At 35.6% G+C, this 18,723-nt stretch overlaps 1 protein-coding gene across 7 annotated transcripts in view; it reads right to left on the bottom strand.

Annotated features, from left to right (window-relative positions):
• phtf2.L (putative homeodomain transcription factor 2 L homeolog) overlaps positions 1-18,723 on the bottom strand; it is a 51,873-nt gene that overhangs the window by 22,245 nt on the left and 10,905 nt on the right. For 2 of the 7 annotated variants that reach the window (XM_041585146.1, XM_041585147.1), the window contains exons 2-8: positions 14,759-14,838; positions 12,567-12,623; positions 10,939-10,950; positions 5,060-5,129; positions 4,114-4,272; positions 2,830-2,995; positions 1,835-1,999 (exon numbers count right to left, since the gene is read on the bottom strand). In XM_041585146.1, coding sequence (XP_041441080.1) covers positions 1,835-1,999; positions 2,830-2,995; positions 4,114-4,272; positions 5,060-5,129; positions 10,939-10,950; positions 12,567-12,623; positions 14,759-14,803 — 674 coding nt within the window. In that variant the 5' untranslated portion in view covers positions 14,804-14,838. Of the gene's footprint in view, positions 1-1,834; positions 2,000-2,829; positions 2,996-4,113; positions 4,273-5,059; positions 5,130-10,938; positions 10,951-12,566; positions 12,624-14,758; positions 14,868-14,919; positions 14,944-15,902; positions 16,000-18,723 lie in introns of those variants that run through there. The other 5 variants (XM_041585148.1, XM_041585149.1, XM_041585150.1 and 2 more) reach the window with 5 other exon arrangements.

Here is an 18,723-nt window from a genome sequence, read left to right as displayed (position 1 = left end):
TCAAGATATTCCCATGTGTGTAAAAATATTTACATACATTACCATGTGCCTGCACCATAAATACATGGATTACCCCTCATTTATACAATTAATTAGTGACCCACGTGTTGCTATGTTGAGAGACGTTAGAAACCATTAAACCACTCCTTACTGTGTGAATTTTAGCTGAAGCTAGTGATGCGTATCTTGACAGCGCTATATAAATAAATGATGATGATGATGATAATTGTACTCCATAGTGTGTGTATACTCTTATATTAAGACAAAGAGAAAAAAAATAATTTATTAGCAAAACAATCTTAAACTCCAAAGCTTAAAAGTATAAGACGGTGTTCAATATTTTACGAGAGTCCACCAGTTATGGGTAAAGGGGAGTCCGTGGTCTGCTTCCGATGTGGTTGGTTGGAATGTAAAGCCACCGTGGACATGGAGGCCGCTGTCTCTGTGTCATTGATATGTTGGCAAATAATAAGTACTTACGGGGTGTGCTGTTAGTCCCGATAATCATATGTCTATGCAATGCGGGCCCCGTTTCCACAGCCTTGTTAGATAATGAATGATGAGCGTATGCACCTCGCTGGGCAATTCATTGGCGGCCATTTTCGGTCGATATGGGGAATAATCCCAGCCAAGGGCTGCTTCATGCCCATCTTCTCTCATGCCGGTACCATGAATCAGCGCCCACCGACGGCACATCAGCAGCTGTCATTGGGTTGGGTCCAAAATGGTTCACCACTCTGGGACTCATATGCTAATGCACTCCTCACCTGCTGCGAATATAACAACGGCACTGGACTGTATGGTAGATGCACTAGCCTCCATTAGGGCACCACGGCCTGTAAAGTGCCCCTTGTCGTGGGGCCACCGATCTCCTTGCTTGCCGGTGTGGATGGTAGATAGACAGTTACACAGGGGGAGCTCCTTTTCATCACTTTGATAAAAAGTATAAAAATTTAAGTAGTAAGACCTGTGACTGCGGATCTTCTTGGATTTCACGGCATTGACCCTTCAGATATGTATTACAGTATTTTTATTAGTGCACGGTGCATCAACGCGTTTCGACTCACATGGAGCCGTCCTCAGGATATAGATATATATATATATATATATATATATATATATATATATATATATATAGATATAGATATATATATATTATTTAAATAAGCACACACACACACACACACACACATGTATGCAAGAAATTAGATATTTTTACAATAAAAATACTGCCTTTTCTACTTTTGCATTCCATTACTCCTGTATAGGTAACACTGCATCAGATCTACTAAACAATTTGGTTAGTACATGTAAAAGTGTGAAATAAAAAGTGCCAAATTGTTGGTTACAATTTTTCCACTTTATCAGAAAGTTTAGCACACAGTAAAAACATTTAAGAAACCATACATTACTTCTTCTGGTTAGTTAGTATTTCTCTTCTAGGCATGGACATAAGATGAAACTCTTTACCATAAAATATGCATGATTTCTTGCACTGGCTAGAGCAGCTGTACATACGTTGGTTGTTTTAAAGGGGTTTAAATTTTTAAACAGGTACAATTTCTATCCGGATCAATTTCCTAAAAACAATTCCGCTAATGTGTACACTAAACTAAAGTGACATTTTTCAACCAAACCAAAATCTGCTTTCTTTTTTTGTCTTTCTTAATTATAGTTTCAGTTTTATTCAGGTTTGCTTCAAATGTGCTTTTTCTGTCTGAAGGTCTATGCCATGTGCAATTGCACATAAAGTATGTGTTAATACAGTACTATAGTTTCCAGAGAAGAAATAATGTATGTTTCTGAATTTACAAAGTGAGTAATAAATACAAACCCTGATAAGAAGAAAGCTGCATGCAAGATATCCCTGAAGACTGTGCCAATAGTGTAAGAGGTGCTTGTACCGTAGCTCTGCAAAGTTCCCTCTTGTGTATTATCTGTAGTACTAGAGCCATCACCTTCCCTATGTACTTCCAAATGTGCTGCTTTTCTTAGTTTCCTTCAGCAGAAAAAACCAAAAAGTTGAAGGATCTTCATCATTGATTTCAATTATGAAGAGGAAACTATGCTGTTTAGTTCATAAAAAAGCCATGACATTGTAGATAGTTTGCAGAAAGACATAAAAGTGGACAGTGTTGGAAAGATAGTGTGAAAAGGTCATTACATTCTGTGTTGGAATTACATCTTTAACCCAAAACCTTGAAAAGTGTAATTTAGTTTGTGAAACAAATTAAAGAAATTAAAGTTAATTTTGTTGATCTACATTGTAAAGCAAACAAAAGTGGGCATTTGCTCAAAATGAAATCTGCAATTTCATAAAGTTCTTTCTGACTTCATAGTATATACATGCAAGCAATTGAAAAGTCTGTAAGCCCAGTAATGAAAGGCAGGACACTTCCACTGCGGTATTTAATTTTCTTTAAAAACAGAAACATTTTGACTTGAAAACAAGAAACTGAAAAAAAGACATAAAACCACAAATTGTAGTACAAATTGTTAAAATGTACTTTTTCAAATATTGTGACATATGTTCTATTGAACAATTGTGTCTTGTACCTTAGCAAGTGCACAACAAAAACAGACATAGATGCTACTATTTCTTAAGAGTAAGTTACCACTTACCTCAAATTACAATAAAATATGTAAATATTCTATACGTCTCCAAGCATACATATATAATAATAAACAGCAAAGAAAAATGACCTGCGTATGCCACAAAAGTTTTAGCACACAAAGTGTTAAAAAACCAATCTGCTTAAAGATCAGCCATTTTTTTTTCAAAACATCTCATGCATTCACAATGGATATTTTTCAGGCCTTTTTTTTTACCTTCTTCGCTTTCCACCTAAGATTGGAGGTGATTTAACAGTCCGTGTTGATACAATCTGGCAATGCACTGTTCCAAGCAAAAGCATAAAGAAAACTGGGCCAGTAACCTCAGTTAAAGGAACACTGTGGGGGCCAGGTGCAATGATGAATAATACTATTGCAGCAACTGAAAAAAAAATAGGTTGGCTTTTTGTAGTGTCGATTACATTTCACTTACATACACGAGACAAGTACTGAACTGTTCACAATTTTATTTTCACTTTTAAAGGGGACTCATCATCATCGTCGTTTGGTCGATCTGTCAGGATTTGTTTTGAACTGACCGATCCCGCCGGAGCCCACGGCATATCGTAATCGGATTGTTCGGCCATACGGCCGAACAATCAGATTACCCCCGATATAGGCATGTTTGTTAATGGCATATCGGGGAAATATCCGCTCGTTTGGCGATGTGGCCAAACGAGCGGATCTTTGCGTCTATGGCCACCTTAACTCTGAATTAATGGATGGCACCCTCAAAGAGTCCATTTAACTAATTGCTTGTATTTCCTTTTTCTTATACTGGGTTTGGGGCTGAAAACTCTGAACAATCTTAAATGGGCCCCTTAGTGTTTAAATGATTTAATAAACGTTGGTTTCATCATTTAAATTAAGGAAAAATCCTTATCCAGGAAACAGCAGGTCCCAAGCCACTATAGGTATGGGATCTGTTATCCAGAAGCCGTTTATCCAGAAAGCTCTGACTTATGACCATCTCCCATAGATTCCATTTTAATTAAATAATCACATTTTTTTTTAAAACTGATGTCCTTTTTCTCTGCAACAATAAAACAGTTGCTTATACTTAATCCAAACTAAGATATAATTAATCCTTACTGGAGGCAAAACCAGTCACGGCTGCACGTGTACATTAGAGCTAAAAGCTAAACATTCAAGAAAAAGTCAGCTATGTCATTCTACTGTGCATGCATCTGCCCTGGGAAATATGAAGACAGAAAAAGCTGAAAGAGGATTGCCCCATGGTGCTGTTTTCTACTGATAGGACCACCGGCCTGGTGTTTCAGATAAGTAAATACAATCACTTGGGGTGCCTAACATTTGGCACACCCAAGTAGGATATGACTTTACTTCTTCTTTAAGGCACAGTCCAATTGATAAACATGGGAGGTGACAGGCTTAAAGGAGCATTTTGACGATCACGGTTTTCAGGCACGTTGCTAAACCCATGTAATTCATAAAGGCTACAGTTTTTATCAGAGAAGGCGAAAATTTTAAATACTCTACCTTGGAGTAGGTATAAAAGAAGCAGCCATGAAAAAATGACCCTTGATGTCACCTGAAGCCACCAACTAAAGAAGAATGGAAAAAACACAACTCTAACAATTCCTTTTCTTGTAAGAGATGTCCAAGGACTTTCAGGCTTTGCTTTTGCAAATGCAGATCCTATAAGCAAAGAAAAAAAGTGAACATATCAGATTCAGTGGCAGCTGATATATAGTATACTTTGTAAAAATGTCTTTGTGCAGGCATGGGGGAATGCCAGTTACTTCATTATGATCTCTTTCTTGTGTTCTTGGATTATATTATTTTATATTTTTGTACTATACAGTTTTAGTATTTTATTGTAATGTGTACTCTGCTCTTTTTCAAAAAGTTATAGAAATACAGGTGTTTATTTTGCATTTTCCTAGTCTGGGATATTGCCTTCTTAAAGAGGCCCACATAACACAGAAACCCCTAATATACCCATCACAGTTACCAGTTTCTTCAAAAGTAATGATAAATGGCATTTTCTATGCTGAAATCCAGCTGTTTAACAGTTCTTCTCTTTCTGCATCATTTGAATTCCTGGCAGGGAAGGAGGGACTAAACACTGATGTTACAAATTGTAACAACTTCTCCACAGCATCCAGGAACTACCTAACCCACAATGCATTGCACTGTGATGTGATGTTCCTTATTGAAATCACGTGTGCAGGGAATTGTGGGGATCGGAGAATGCAGGCTAAGGACAGATGATACAAAGTAACAGTAGCCAGCCAGCTCAGCAAAGTAGTTAGAAAGATCAGCAGAAGAGCAGGGGGCTATGCTTAGGGAACTGTTCCATACAATTAAAATCGTGAAAAGTCTTCATATTTTTTAATTGATGTATATTGCAAAGTTGCGCAATAACTTGCTTGGGTCATATAACTTTTTTTGACCAAAACCTTATTTTATAGTATGAACCTACCTCTGACAAGATCAACATCAATAAGATCTGGTTTAACATGTCCTGTTTTCTTTGGTTTGTTTCTTAAACCCTGTTTAAAATGAGAAGCAAAATAATTTGAATAATGATTTTTTATAGATTTTTATAGTTGGCAAAGCACATGGAAACGCATTAGAGTCCATAAATACAAAGAGCGCCCCACAGGCACATTTTTTCATGGGCAGATGGGAAGGAGAATGCTTAACCAATGGAAAAGGTCCCTGAAGTCGAACACTAGTATAAAGGTAGCAGGCCTACATGGGAATCACTTGAGGCCTCCACATACAGCATGGACATAAGCCGATTTCCGACGAAACTACACAGAGTTAAAGCAGGACTACCCTCTGACCTTGAGCCAACATCACAGTAAATAATGCAAGTATATAAATTAGTAATCCACAAAACCAATGATCTCATCCAGTAAAGATAATGATGAGCACAAGATGGATGATGGCATCAAGCTGGATCAAGCCATAAATTGCCAGAAAATGTAATCAGTTTATTTCAATATTTATGTAATGGATATTAAAAATAAATAACTTTGTCAAGGATAGCAGTATTAATGGAGGGGGGAGGAATGGATTTTTTACTTTTACATTTTTAGTGTTGTTTTTCCTTTAAAGTGAAAAGCATACATGGGGGATCAGGTTTATTTAATGTTTACGGATGTGAAATTCTCTACCTGAATCAGTTGTACAGGCTGATACATTAAATAGCTTTAAAAAGGGGTTGGGTGGCAAATGAAGGAATACAGGGTTATGGAAGATATCTCATAGTGCAAGTTGATACAGGGACTAGACTATGTTACATGATTTCCTGGTAGACAAGGTATGAAGATCCAAATTACAGAAAGATCCGTTATCTGGAAAGCCCCAGGTCCCGAACATTATAGATAACAGGTCCATACCTGTAGTTGGTTCTTCAAAGTGAGTGCAGCAAAGGCTGTAGGTCAGGTAATATTGTAATGGAATATTTATTATTGCTTTTAGGAGTGGTTTAGATGATTTATTGAACAAGCATTAATAACATTCAAGGCTATTTTGTTATTCAGAGCTGTGGAGTCAGAGTCGTGACCAATTTTGGGTATCGGGAGTCGAAGTCGCCACAAATGTACCGACTCCAAATAATTTAAAATATAAGCACTGAAAATAATCAAATCAGATCTAAGAGTATATGGCAGAAGCAATTCTGTTTCTAAGAACAATACTTTAGTTAAAGGGGTAGTTAAACTTTTAGTATTTTTTAGAATGGCCAATTCTAAGTAACTTTTCAGTTGGTCTTCATTATCTATTTTTTTTTTTGGTTATTTGCCTTTTTCTTCTGACTCTTTGCAGCTTTCAAATTGGTGTCGCTGATCCCTTCTGAAAGCAAATGCTCTATAAGGCTACAAATGTATTGTTATTGTTACTTTTTATTCCTCATCTTTCTATTAAGGCATCTCTTATTTATATTCCAGTTTCTTATTCACATCAGTGCTTGGTTGCTAGGGAAATTTGTTCCCTGGCTACCAGAATGCTTAAAATGCAAATTGAACAGCTGCTAAATAATAAAAAATGAAAACCAATTACAAATTGTCTCAGAATAACACTCTCTATATCATATATAAATGTTCATTTAGAGGTGAACAACTCCTTTAAAAGCCTGATTTTTATTTACTCCCATTTTCTAGCAAGGCAGCATTAGGACTGGCACTCCAAGACTGCAGTTAAACTAGGTCAGGAACCTTTTTATTGGTGAACAAATTCTGCAGTGTATTGGTATGCTACTGAATGCTGAGTAACAGGCATTTAAGCTGCATTTCTACACTTTAATGTGCTCTATGGGTTTGGTGAACAACCACTTTAATTTTAGATTGTATTTAACAGCTATTCTACAGCTACATACTAGGCTTAATTAATATACAAGTTTTTTTTTTATCTTTCCAGTTGTGTTTGGTTTATGTAGTTTAACTTGATTTTGTTTTAGAATTTACAAAGGATATTGTTTATATTGAACTCGAATGGCTGCCCCATGGCTACACGGCAGCCTGTTTATATAAACTATAGTAGTCTTCTGAAGCAAACACCAGTTTTTACCAGGGCAACATTACATTATATTTTAATTACAGGTATGCGACCTTTTATCCAGCATGTTTGGGACCTGGGTTTTGCTGGATAACAGACATTTCCATAGTTTCAATCTTCATACATTAAGTCTACTAAAAAATCATGTAAACATTAAATAAGGATTAAGTACATCTTACTGGAGTCCATGGGAGACAGTCTTTCCGTAATTCTGAGCTTTTTGGATAATGGGTTTCTGGATCCGGATACTATACTTTGATACACTATTGTTTTTTGGTGTTACTGTTCCTGAGTTGGAGGTATCATAAACCGAGGAGTCTTGAGTCAAAGGATTCATGTACCGACCCCACAGTCCTTGTGTTTTTAAGATCCACAGTTGTTATATAAAGCATTTAGCTAATAAATACATTATCTGGAAAGCTACGAAGTATGGGATAGCCATCTGTCATAGACACTCATTGTGATATAAATTATCAGTATGTTAAGTTTTCATTCTTAGGGTAGTTTTTCATTGGAATATGCATAGGACCCAACCCTAAAAGTCTGATTTATGACCCGTGGATGCTCATATTCAGATAAAAAAAAAATAGGAGGGACTTCTTTAAAGGAAAATGAAACTGGAAAGTGAAACTGGGTAAAGAGAGACTGTGCCAAATATTTAATGTATAAAAGCTGGATATAACACGTGTAACATAGCCAGAATACTATTTCCTCCTTTGCAGCTCTCTAACCTGTTACTAGTCAGTAATCAATAAGTGACTTTGAAGGGGGGCTACATAGGACAAAACTGCTCAATTTGTTTCATTATGAATCCCATGTGGCCCCCCTTCAAGTCACTGACTAAGAGTTTGGATAGCTGCAAAGGAGGAAGTAGCATTCTCACTAGAAGACATTTTCTCTCAATGTTCTCTTCCATTTTTAGCTAACTACTGTATATTAGAAACATATTTAATTTCACACAACCAATATTTTTACCCAGTTTTTTTGTCTTATTCGACTGTTCCTTTAACTCATTCACATATTTTAGCATCAGAATACTTTTTTTCTTCAATGCGATAGCAAATGCAAGCAAGTTTTTTAACTCACTTGTGTTTTCTCGCATACATTTTTTTGTGAGGTGCTTTTTCTACAATAGGGATTTTCTAAAAATAAAACGTTTGCCACTTAAAACCTGGAAAATTTAGTATTTTCTGCAAAACAACACAATCATTGTAAACAAAACCCACACAAAGAAGAATAAAAGTAAACACAAGTGAGTTACAGATCATTTCAGCCAAACAAGATTAGCTTGGCTTTGCGGTTGGTGTACAAAGACATATTTACCCAGTTTGGATTCGGGTTTTCTGCGGTAAACATGTTTTTTGTGGCTGTTTCCCACATAAAATGCAGTAAATGTATTGATTCTGCAGTAGATGAAGTGATTTTGCAGTCTCTACACTCATATTTACAATGTTTTATCTTGGTACCTCATGACATGTGGGTGTAGGGTTGCCACCTGCCCGGTTTTAACCCGATCATTTGAAGGGCTGCCTGGGTCAAAACTTGGGCAGGATTTCCCATGACTGACACTGCGATCGGTCAATCACCATGTCATAACCACGCCCCCTGACATCACAGCCCATCCCCCTGCATCAATGTCCCACCCCTCCACATCACAGCCCCACTCCTCCGTATCACTGCCGAGCCCCCTCCCCGGTCTCCATCGGCACAAAAGGTGGCAACCCTATGTGCGTGATAAAACCTATCTAAGTAAACTTTGAGGCAATTTACAGACATGTTATCAAAACAGCTAACTTCAGAAAAGTTTTATGGCTTGGATTTTGAAATATATTTACTATATCGGATTAGACAGAACATGTACTTTTAAAAAAATTTAGGATTTCCTGGGGGTAAAACTACTGTTTTACTACTACTACTGTTTTTCCTCTTATAATCTAAAATAAATTCTGTAGTGGTTTTTCCAATCAGTTCTGGCTTTGTGCATAAAATATGTTTCTGATATAGATCCATTTCATGAAAAAAAAAATGTTTCCATTTGTTTAGGTATTTACTGCCTTATATCTTGTTACAGCAGTGCATTACACAAATTTTAGAAAAAGGCTGTCCTAAAAAAAAAAAAAAAAAAAAAAGGCACATGGGTAGTTTCTTAGGAATACTAAAAGTGTCCCACGAAATGCTCCTAAAGTGAGAGAACACAAAAAGTGTGAGTCCTGGCATTTGTCAGTCCTGCCTGTTATCTCACCAGTGATCCTAGCAACCAGGATGCATTAAAAAATAAAAAAAATAAAGGCAAAAAAAATACTTTAAAAAATACTGCAACAGTCCTTATTATACTAAAAGGGACTTTTAAGATTACCTTTCCCCGTAAAAAAACAAAAAAAAACAAAAAAACAGTCCCAATATGGATTATTTATGTTTTTCCCTATTTACAGTTTTAGCTTCTTTATGTTATAAGTCTACTCTGCATACAAATATTCTTGCCAGATTCCTTTCTTCATACAAGAAGAGCTCCCAAAACCAATAAAGTTAGTTTACATACAACATACTTAACAGGTATGTGGAGTTACCCTCAATTTCCAAAACCCAAATAAACCACATTGCACCAAGTTGCACCAAATACACTATTTTGGATTTGGGCCGAATCCCCAAATCCATCTTGGAAGATTTGGCCGAATACTGAACCGAATCCTAATTTGCATATGCAAATTAGGTGGGGGAAAGGAAAAAGTGAAAAAAAATTGGTTTACTTCCTTGTTTTGTAACAAAAAGTCACGTGAAATCATGCCCTCCCCACAATTTGCATATGTAAATTAGAATTCGGTTCGGCCAGGCACAAGTATTTGGCCGAATCCTGCTGAAAAAGAATCTCAAACCGAATCCTGGATTCGGTGCATCTCTAGCACCAACACCATTCTCTGTATTTCTTCAATAAACATGTACATAGAAATACACTGTTTAAAACTGTACTCTAGCCTACTGGGGTTTTGCCCTTATAAGTAGTGGGGGTTGGAAGGAGGCAGGGAATTACTAACATTACAAATAATAATTGAAAAGTGAAGTTTTTGCATGGTAGTTTTTTTTTTTTTTTTAAAACACTGTGGGCTTTCATACAATCTGGACTTGTTGTCGTGTCCTGCCCACATGTTAAATGTCCCCTGCCTCTCATTGTCATAGCCTATTTTTAGTTTTGTACTTTACTAAAGTAGAACAAACTTCTAAGTGATGTAAAATGCACTTATATAAAACCTGATATTAAGAATGCTTGGAAATACAGAAACAACTTTGATACCATGCTGTAAGTCGCATGAGGGGGCACCCACGCTCAGTGGCTTAGGCACAACATTCCATGGCCCTGTTTTCTGAACATGTAATCCAGCATGGAAATACAATGCACAATACTGTTACCATCGTGCACTGAATTATGAAAAAAACAAGCTTTTATAAAAATGTTAACACCAATGCATGTGTATAAACATGCATGTGTATCTCCTTTGGTTAGGCTAAGTCTGTGTGATGGCAAACTCAATTTATACATGCATCACCCAAAGCTGTGGATAACCTGTACATAAACATGCAGTTAGATTTTTTTTCTTAAAGACATAAAAACAAAAGAAAGTTTGTTTTGGCGTCACCAAGAAAATAATGTTAAATTAAAACATTAACACACTATTACTTGGAGTTACATATACAGTATTTTCAACCAGTTACTATAAGTATTACATTTTCAATGTATCACGTATACCAGCATTCTGAATTAGACACTACAAAAAAAGCAAAGAAAAGGCCAGCTATACTTACCATCATAATGAACTAAACACCACCAGATAAATATGTACAAAATGTAAATTATCAAAACTTAATGGTTCAGTCTGGAAAAAGTCAACCAACTACTATCTATTAATCATTTAAAACGCAGTACTAAATAAACTGAGCTTAATGAATATTAATTTCCCCCCATACTTTCTCATAGTCAAATATTTTATTTAACATGATATATCAAGAAGGGTACACATTAAGGGGCAAATTTATCAAGGGTTGAATTTCGAAGTAATGGGAATTTTTTCGAACTCCCGTAACTTCGAAGAAAAAAAAAAAAACAACTGAAATTTATTAAAAAAAATCGAGGTTTTTTCTGTGGGTGAATAGGATGTATTCAAATCAAAGGACGATCGTTTTTGTTTTCCAAATAAAAAAAATCTTTTAAAGTCCACCAAATTACTCCGAATAGGTTTTAGGAGGTTCCCGATAGACTAAAACAGCAATTCGTCAGGTTTTAGATAGCGAATGGTCGAAGTTTTAAAGAGACAGAACATAATTAATCTCGATATTCGAAGTGTCTAATTTTTTTCAAATTTGAATCGAATTTTGTCCTATTCGATAGTCTCAGTACACAAAAATAGCTTGAAATTCGAATTTTTTTACTTCAAATTTTTACTTCGACCCTTGATAAGTTTTTACTTCTGCCCCTTAGTATATGTGGTAACTATCCTTATGCCCAGAGATAATAGGTAGAGCAAAAGCTAAATATATAAGGCAACCTGCCCAAAGAACACAGGGTACAGGTTATTCATTAAAAAAATGTAGCTTGTCAAAATTTTGTACCCCCACCTTAGAAAATGTTGGTATAACTCCAATGGTGAAAACTTGAATAGTTGTAAATTTTACCCTGGAGCATTAACTGAAAATAGCCAATCAGAAACTTGTTTTTATCTGGCTTATTACAGCTGACTGTCAGCACTAACTGCTGATCTGTTGCTATGGTACTTAATGGTAAGATTCACAAGTTTAGTAAATTCTATACAATATCTCAAAACATGTGCCAAAAGCACTTGTAGTGGTAAAAAGTGAACCTTTGTTCAATAACATTTCTCAGCAGAGGTCCCATTGCCAAAGCTATATGTGCTTCAGGCACATCAGCTCCCACAGAAGTGGTGTCAAGCAGAGAAGAAAGTTTGGCTGCCACTGTTTTCCAGCTGATGCAGCAGGAGTCCAAATGTCCGGTCTAATATTAGCTTAAATTATCAAGAAAGTTTGTTAATGCATTGCATAATTCTTAAAATGGGACATGTTCTTATCTTATATTATTAGCATTTTTATTAGAATTAAAGAACAAAGGCAACCCATATGACCTGGGAGATTCATCCCCAGGCTGGTGCTCTATTTGGGAAAAAATGCACATTGAGGCACTACAGAAGAAGTTTCTGCTTAACAGTCATGGGTAAGAAAGATGGAGACGTAGCACTGCTGCAGAAACTTCCCTGGCCCAGTGCTCAGAAAAACAGAAAACTCTAATTCAATTGAAATTTTGGCACCCCACAGTGAATAAGGGTTTTCCTTACCCAATAAAAGAAAAATCTCTCTCTACTGGATATTCTCTCAGCATCTATTAACTGCAAATGTACCAAAATATAAAGATAAAAGTCTACCTTGATCTCTCTTTGCTCCACAGACTTCTCCCATATTTGCTGGTCATATGCACCAATCTAAAAAATGAACACATGTAATTTTTTTTAAAGTAAGTACAATATAAACCTTGCATATTAAAAACATAAGTATAATACTACTTTTCAAATATTATTGTCATGTCTACCCCCAGGAACAGATATTCTTCTGCTTGCCATCCCCAGATCTTATATCAAAATCAGTATTGAATCCCTTTAAATGATAAAAATGTTAATTTCAAAACTCAATTAACTAAGTTGCACTTCTCATTTCAGTTTTACAGATGGAATTTGACCTAGTATATGCCAATCCTTTTACATTTTTCATTTGCAGTTTTTACTTGGGCTAAAGTTACAAAGAAAAAAAAAAAAAAAAGCTATATATTACCACATTAAAGCACTACAATAAAGCTAGTGCCAGACATTGCAGATCCAGAATCGCAACATCTGACACTAGCCTAACAGTTCACAATGATGCAGGCATTTGTGATAACGTTAAGCGATATTTACCTTGTAAGGACTTCCTGGCCCTGCACAAGCCCAAAAATAGTGACTGTCTATGGCACTTTACAGCAGCCCTTCTGGCATTTGCCAGAATCCACAGATTGCCAGTTTAGGCCTAGAAGTGAAAATGTCTGCATCTTGTTTAAACAACTGTAAAGAGTGCAAGACCTTAGTTTTATTAATTTGACTCAGATACTAAAATCTATACATAGATAGGACTTTATCTCTTAAGCCAGACTTTGTGGGTCAAACCCCCAGTTATGGCAAAGCACTAAACAGTTCACAAATATAAAAGTAACCATGTAAATTAGTCATTCTACTCTGACTCTCAAACTGTTCCCCATATATTCCATTTGATGCCCCTGAATTTACTGTAAAAATAGTGTCTGTAGTAACTCCTTAGAAGTAGTGGACATTTATCTGGGTTAATCATCGAAACAAGAAAAACGAGAGTAAATACAGGAAGTCTAAAGGCTCCCACATATTATTCATGAACACTTTTGCTTGGCCATGTGCAACAAATTATTATCTGCTCTACTTATAGCTATTTTTGCAGGCAAAATCAAAACTCAAAGCCTCTTCAGTGATCTTTTTATGTCCCTTACCTTCTAGTCAGATCAGTGCCTCCGGTATGTGTAGTGTGGTGGAGTACCTCAATCCAACAGGCACAATGGTTGCATTTGTGCTCTAATCTAATCTAATCCAAATCACTTATTTGCATGACAGGGAAGATTGAAGGCTGCACCAGTGCAGGTTACTATTAGCAAGTTTTTTTTAAGATAGAAAAATCTACCGCCTAGATCCATGTTTAGACACCCAAATAAGACAAATTGTGCTAGTAGTATGAACTAAAGCATGTCAATGGTACATTGACCCCCCACTGGGTACATATGAGGAGAATACTTGCCAGTTTTGAACAGTAGTTTTGTAAAACTGCATAGACACATTTTATCAAAGTCACTTGGAGAATTGCCTATTTAGAATGTCACTACAAGAGCTATGCAGTTTGCAGCTATAGACAAATCTCACATTTATGAGTCACTGCATTTTGCAGGCATGTCTTTACATATTATAAACAAACTGAGCATGAAATAACATGATAAAGCATGAACAGAAGGGTGTGTTTTTTAAAGATAAGCATTGAACACCAAACATGAAATGCTTTAAAAAGACTATATAGCAAAATGTATTGCTTACAAATTAACTATATGATTAAACCTATGTTTTAGTTGCTGAAATAGTATGGTCTGTAATATATGAAGATTAATTCTTTAAATAATGATCAAGAATGCCCATTTCATAGATGTGCAAGGCAATAGGATGCATAGCAAATTAGGTATAGGATCTTGACTAAATAACAAACTCAATAAGGGACAGCAAAAACATACAAATTCTAAAACCATTCAAAAAAATAGGAAGAAGGGCAAATTGAAGGCAGGGTAAAAGGGTATAATATGCACACAAAAAATCACATACATAAACCTAATGTTACATTTTAATTACTTATTATGATGCTAACTGATACTGTATAATACTGCAAAGTAGAATCTGATGGTTTAATAAATTTGTCTGTAAATATCCAGCAAAATCTAGTTTCAACACAGACACAAAGTTTTATTTCAGACAAAGTGTCTGTGTCGAAGTATAAAATGTTGAGTAAAATAAAGACTTACCTTTTTCTGGTACCAAACTATTGCATCAGTCACTTTAGACGCCATTTATTCTACTTCTTTTAAGCATCTGACATTTTAGGCTGCAAAAGAAAACAACAATAGCTTATTCCCAGGATACTCAAAGTGATCTGATCATCAAGTATTTAAAGTAGATGAAATACCTGCACATCAAGTGGGTGTGTGTTACGACTCAAGTTACACACTACCTCATTATTATTTTACAAACATGTTTTCCAGCCTACTGCTACATCAAATGATTCTGCTCTCAGAAATGCTCCACCTCTATTATCAAAAGCCAAATTACACTAAAATTTCTTTTAAGACCGAATCATTTTGCTTAAAGGTAAAATACACCCTATTTATGAAGACTGATTTATTAGCTATTTGTTACCAAACTAGGATAGTGAAATATGAAGGCAAATGTTAAAATCTGCATGTTTGTAAATATACAGCCTGACAACTGCCACATTTCTTTATTTAATGCCACATCCTCCATGCACAGCAATGTCACACAACAGTCTAACGCGTAAGGTTGATGACATGAAATGACTATGGTTTCTTGAGTTGTGTGACATTTATGAGAGAATAAGTAAAAAATATTGTTTTACAGTTAATATAAATTAAAGCAGTAAAAGTTTAAAGTTGTCAGGAAAAGCAAGGATGCCGATAAGTTATTTTTATTTCAGTTTACAATGGCAAAAACTAAAGTACCAACCCTTAAACTAATTTTGAGATATTCAAATAAAGAATTGACTCGGCCAAAAACATCAAACACTCATCTAATTAGCATGAAAATTATATATACAGCTACATTAAAAGGGTATTGCATCACTGCTATTTTTAAAATGCACATCTAAGGATTTGTTTTCTTAACGTTGCCACAACAGATGCCAAGTGATTCAAGGATTATACTCATGATCATTTGAGTACGTAAGTCGCTTGTTGAGTACATGAGTAGCTTGTTAAAGGAGAACTAAACACTAAAAACAAATATGGGTAGTTAAAATGCTAGAAAAGTTTTGATTTGGGTCCCCAAAGTTGTGCAAAGGGGTCACGGTCTTGGATTTTGATAAAGGAGAAGGAAAGTAATATTTACTTGGGGATGCAAAAAGTTAGGCACCCCAAAGGGATCACATTTACTTACCTGACACCCCAGGCCAGTGCAACTATCAGGAGAAAACTCGGTATAGACAGGAAGAAAGTCTATCCCGAGCTTATAGCGCTGGTTCATCTATTCTACACAAACATAACTACTGCTTATCTGGAGGAGAACAGGGTATTGGAACTGGCAGAGGGAGTGAACTACAGAGCCTTTGAATTCCCTTTATATATCAGGAGAAAAACTGCACCGGCCTAGGGTTAATGCAGTGATCGCCATCCTGCTTCTTCTTTCTTCAAATTTCCTGGGGCAGATGCATGCACATTAAAACAAATAGCTGGAAGGTCCCCATAGGCTTTGCAAGGTTTTTCTGATCGAAGGATAATCCTTCGATCGATGGATTAAAATCCTTCGATTATTCCTTCGCAAAATCCTTCGACTTCAATATTCGAAGTCAAAGGATTTTAATTTGGCAGTCGGATATCGAGGGTTAATTAACCCTCGATATTCGACCCTTGATACATCTGCCCCATAGACTTTAAACTGAATTGGTGACAGTCCGCCGTGGCAATGTGAATTATTTTGGTATGAAAGGATTCGTATTTAGGTGTAAACAGATTTTACAATTAGCATGATAAAAGACTTGCCACATTTAATTTTATTGTCACTTGGCGATTGATATCTGTATTTACTTTTTTTATATGCACATCTCTTTATTTATTGAAATTATTATTTTATATACAAGAAACAAAAAAACATAATGAGACAGATTTATTAAGAATCGAGTTGTGTTTTACATGAAAATTTAAGTTTTCAAGGTTTTTTATTTTTTGGTCAAAAATCAATTTTTTGGGTTTAATAGATTTGAGATTTATTATACCCCGACCCTGGAAATAGCTTGAATCACCAATACACCATCTAAAACCTGTCAATGTCATGTAGGAGTCAATGGCAGAGGTACCTCGAGCCATTGAATATGTTAATAGTTTTTTTCTGAGGGTTTTGCCCTGAAAACTCAATCGATTGATTTGAGTTTTCTTTTTGCAGAAAACTCGATTAATTTGAGTTTTTTGGTTGTTAACCCTGAACTCACTGAATCATTTTTTTCATTAGAGTTTCTTCTTAAATAAGAAACCATTCGAGTTGTGAGTTAAGAGGTAGAAAAAATGCCAGAATTTGACCTTTGATAAAAAAAACAAAACAAAACAAAATGTGTGGTTACATAAGAAAAAAATGGTCTGGAGAGAAGAGGTTGAACTTTGAATTACAGAATTAATAAAGTTATTGCACTACTGCATCAGTTTATATGCCAGCTTGTCTTCTGATCTGTGCAAGCAAAGTATCAAAAGCTCTATGAGTAGCAGTTGAAGAGCATACTCTGCCTTGGAAAAAGGGTAATTTTCATAAATTATTTCTGTTTGATGCTCAAAATAACTTGATACTAAATTGGGTGGTAACTGTTTTACAACAGGTAAACTCGGTTGAAGGAATATAAATCTACATACAGGGGCAGAGGTTTTTCAAAGTTATTTATTGCAGTATGGATCTACTGGTTGGATAACTAGTTTGATGTCGGTTACCAAATTATATAACTGAATATCCATAAATTATATCCTTAATGGTGTTTAGTGATGCCATCAGTTATAATCAATGCTTAATGGTGTTTAGTGATGCCATCAGTTATAATCAATGCTAAGTGATGTAATTTCCATCACATCAATAACCAATATATGTGTATTAAATATAATACATAATAAAGCCCCTCTTGTAAAATGTGAGGATATTAGAAGTTACCATGACCCGTATAAAATCACTCTGTTTAAGGCTTCATAGTTTTAGAAAGCCGTGAAACACCTTGGTTATATATAATATCCTTATATGTTACATTATGGTACATTATTCACTATATGATATAGTAAGTCTTCTAAGATATATTACGAGTATAGATATTTATTGAAGAAAATAACACAATAAACTCCTTAAAATGTCTCTACAATGACAATATTAGTGTAGGTTCTCTTATGGTTCTTTTTTTGTTTTGTTATTGATGTTAAGGGGGTTGTTCACCTTCCAAATACTTTTTCAATTTAGTTGTTTTCCTATTGTTCACCAGAAATAAAGACTTTTTCCCAATTGTTGTCCTTTTTTTTTACTGTTTTTCCAAAATATAAGTTTACATTTTAAAGGTCCCTATGTTTGAATCTGACAGCTCAGTAATTCAGGTGCAGATTCTGAACTGTCACAATTTTGCAACATTTAATTGATACATTTCTCAGCAGCATCTCAGGAGTAATAGCAACTATTGTATCAATTCTAACAGCTGCCTGAACTAAAACTCAGGGATTCTGCTCAGCAGTGACAGAGATAAGAAATGTATCAACTAAATGTTTCAATTTAGAACAGTTTATAGGGTTGGCGACCCCCTTTCCAGTTCAGCTTTAGAAAGGTGAAAAAGAAGACTTACACTTCAATATTAGAAAAATGATCACAAATAGAAAATAGAATGTCATTGTAAAAAAAGTCTTTATTTCTGGTGAACAATCTGAAACCAACTGAAAAAAAGTGCTGGAAGGTGAACAACCTCTTTTAGTTTGTTTTTCTTTACAGTGAAACCAAGTAAAGGGATTGCTGTAAAGCAGGTCCGGACTGGCAATCTGTGGGTTCTGGCAAATGCCAAAGGGGATGCTGTATGGTTCCATAGAAAGTTACCATATAGTGGGCTGGTAGGAGGCTGTTTGGGCTGGTAGGGGGCTGTTTGGGCCTCTGTGTACTTGGAATGGCAGGGACTATTTTGACTCCCAGTCCAGGCCCGCTGTAAAGGATGGCACGGGTGCCTGTAGGGTCACGGACACAAAAGCTCTAAAAG

The sequence above is a fragment of the Xenopus laevis genome, chromosome 3L, assembly GCF_017654675.1.
Source record: "Xenopus laevis strain J_2021 chromosome 3L, Xenopus_laevis_v10.1, whole genome shotgun sequence".
NCBI lineage: Eukaryota > Metazoa > Chordata > Amphibia > Anura > Pipidae > Xenopus > Xenopus laevis.
This window is presented reverse-complemented; position numbering and strand designations above follow the sequence as displayed.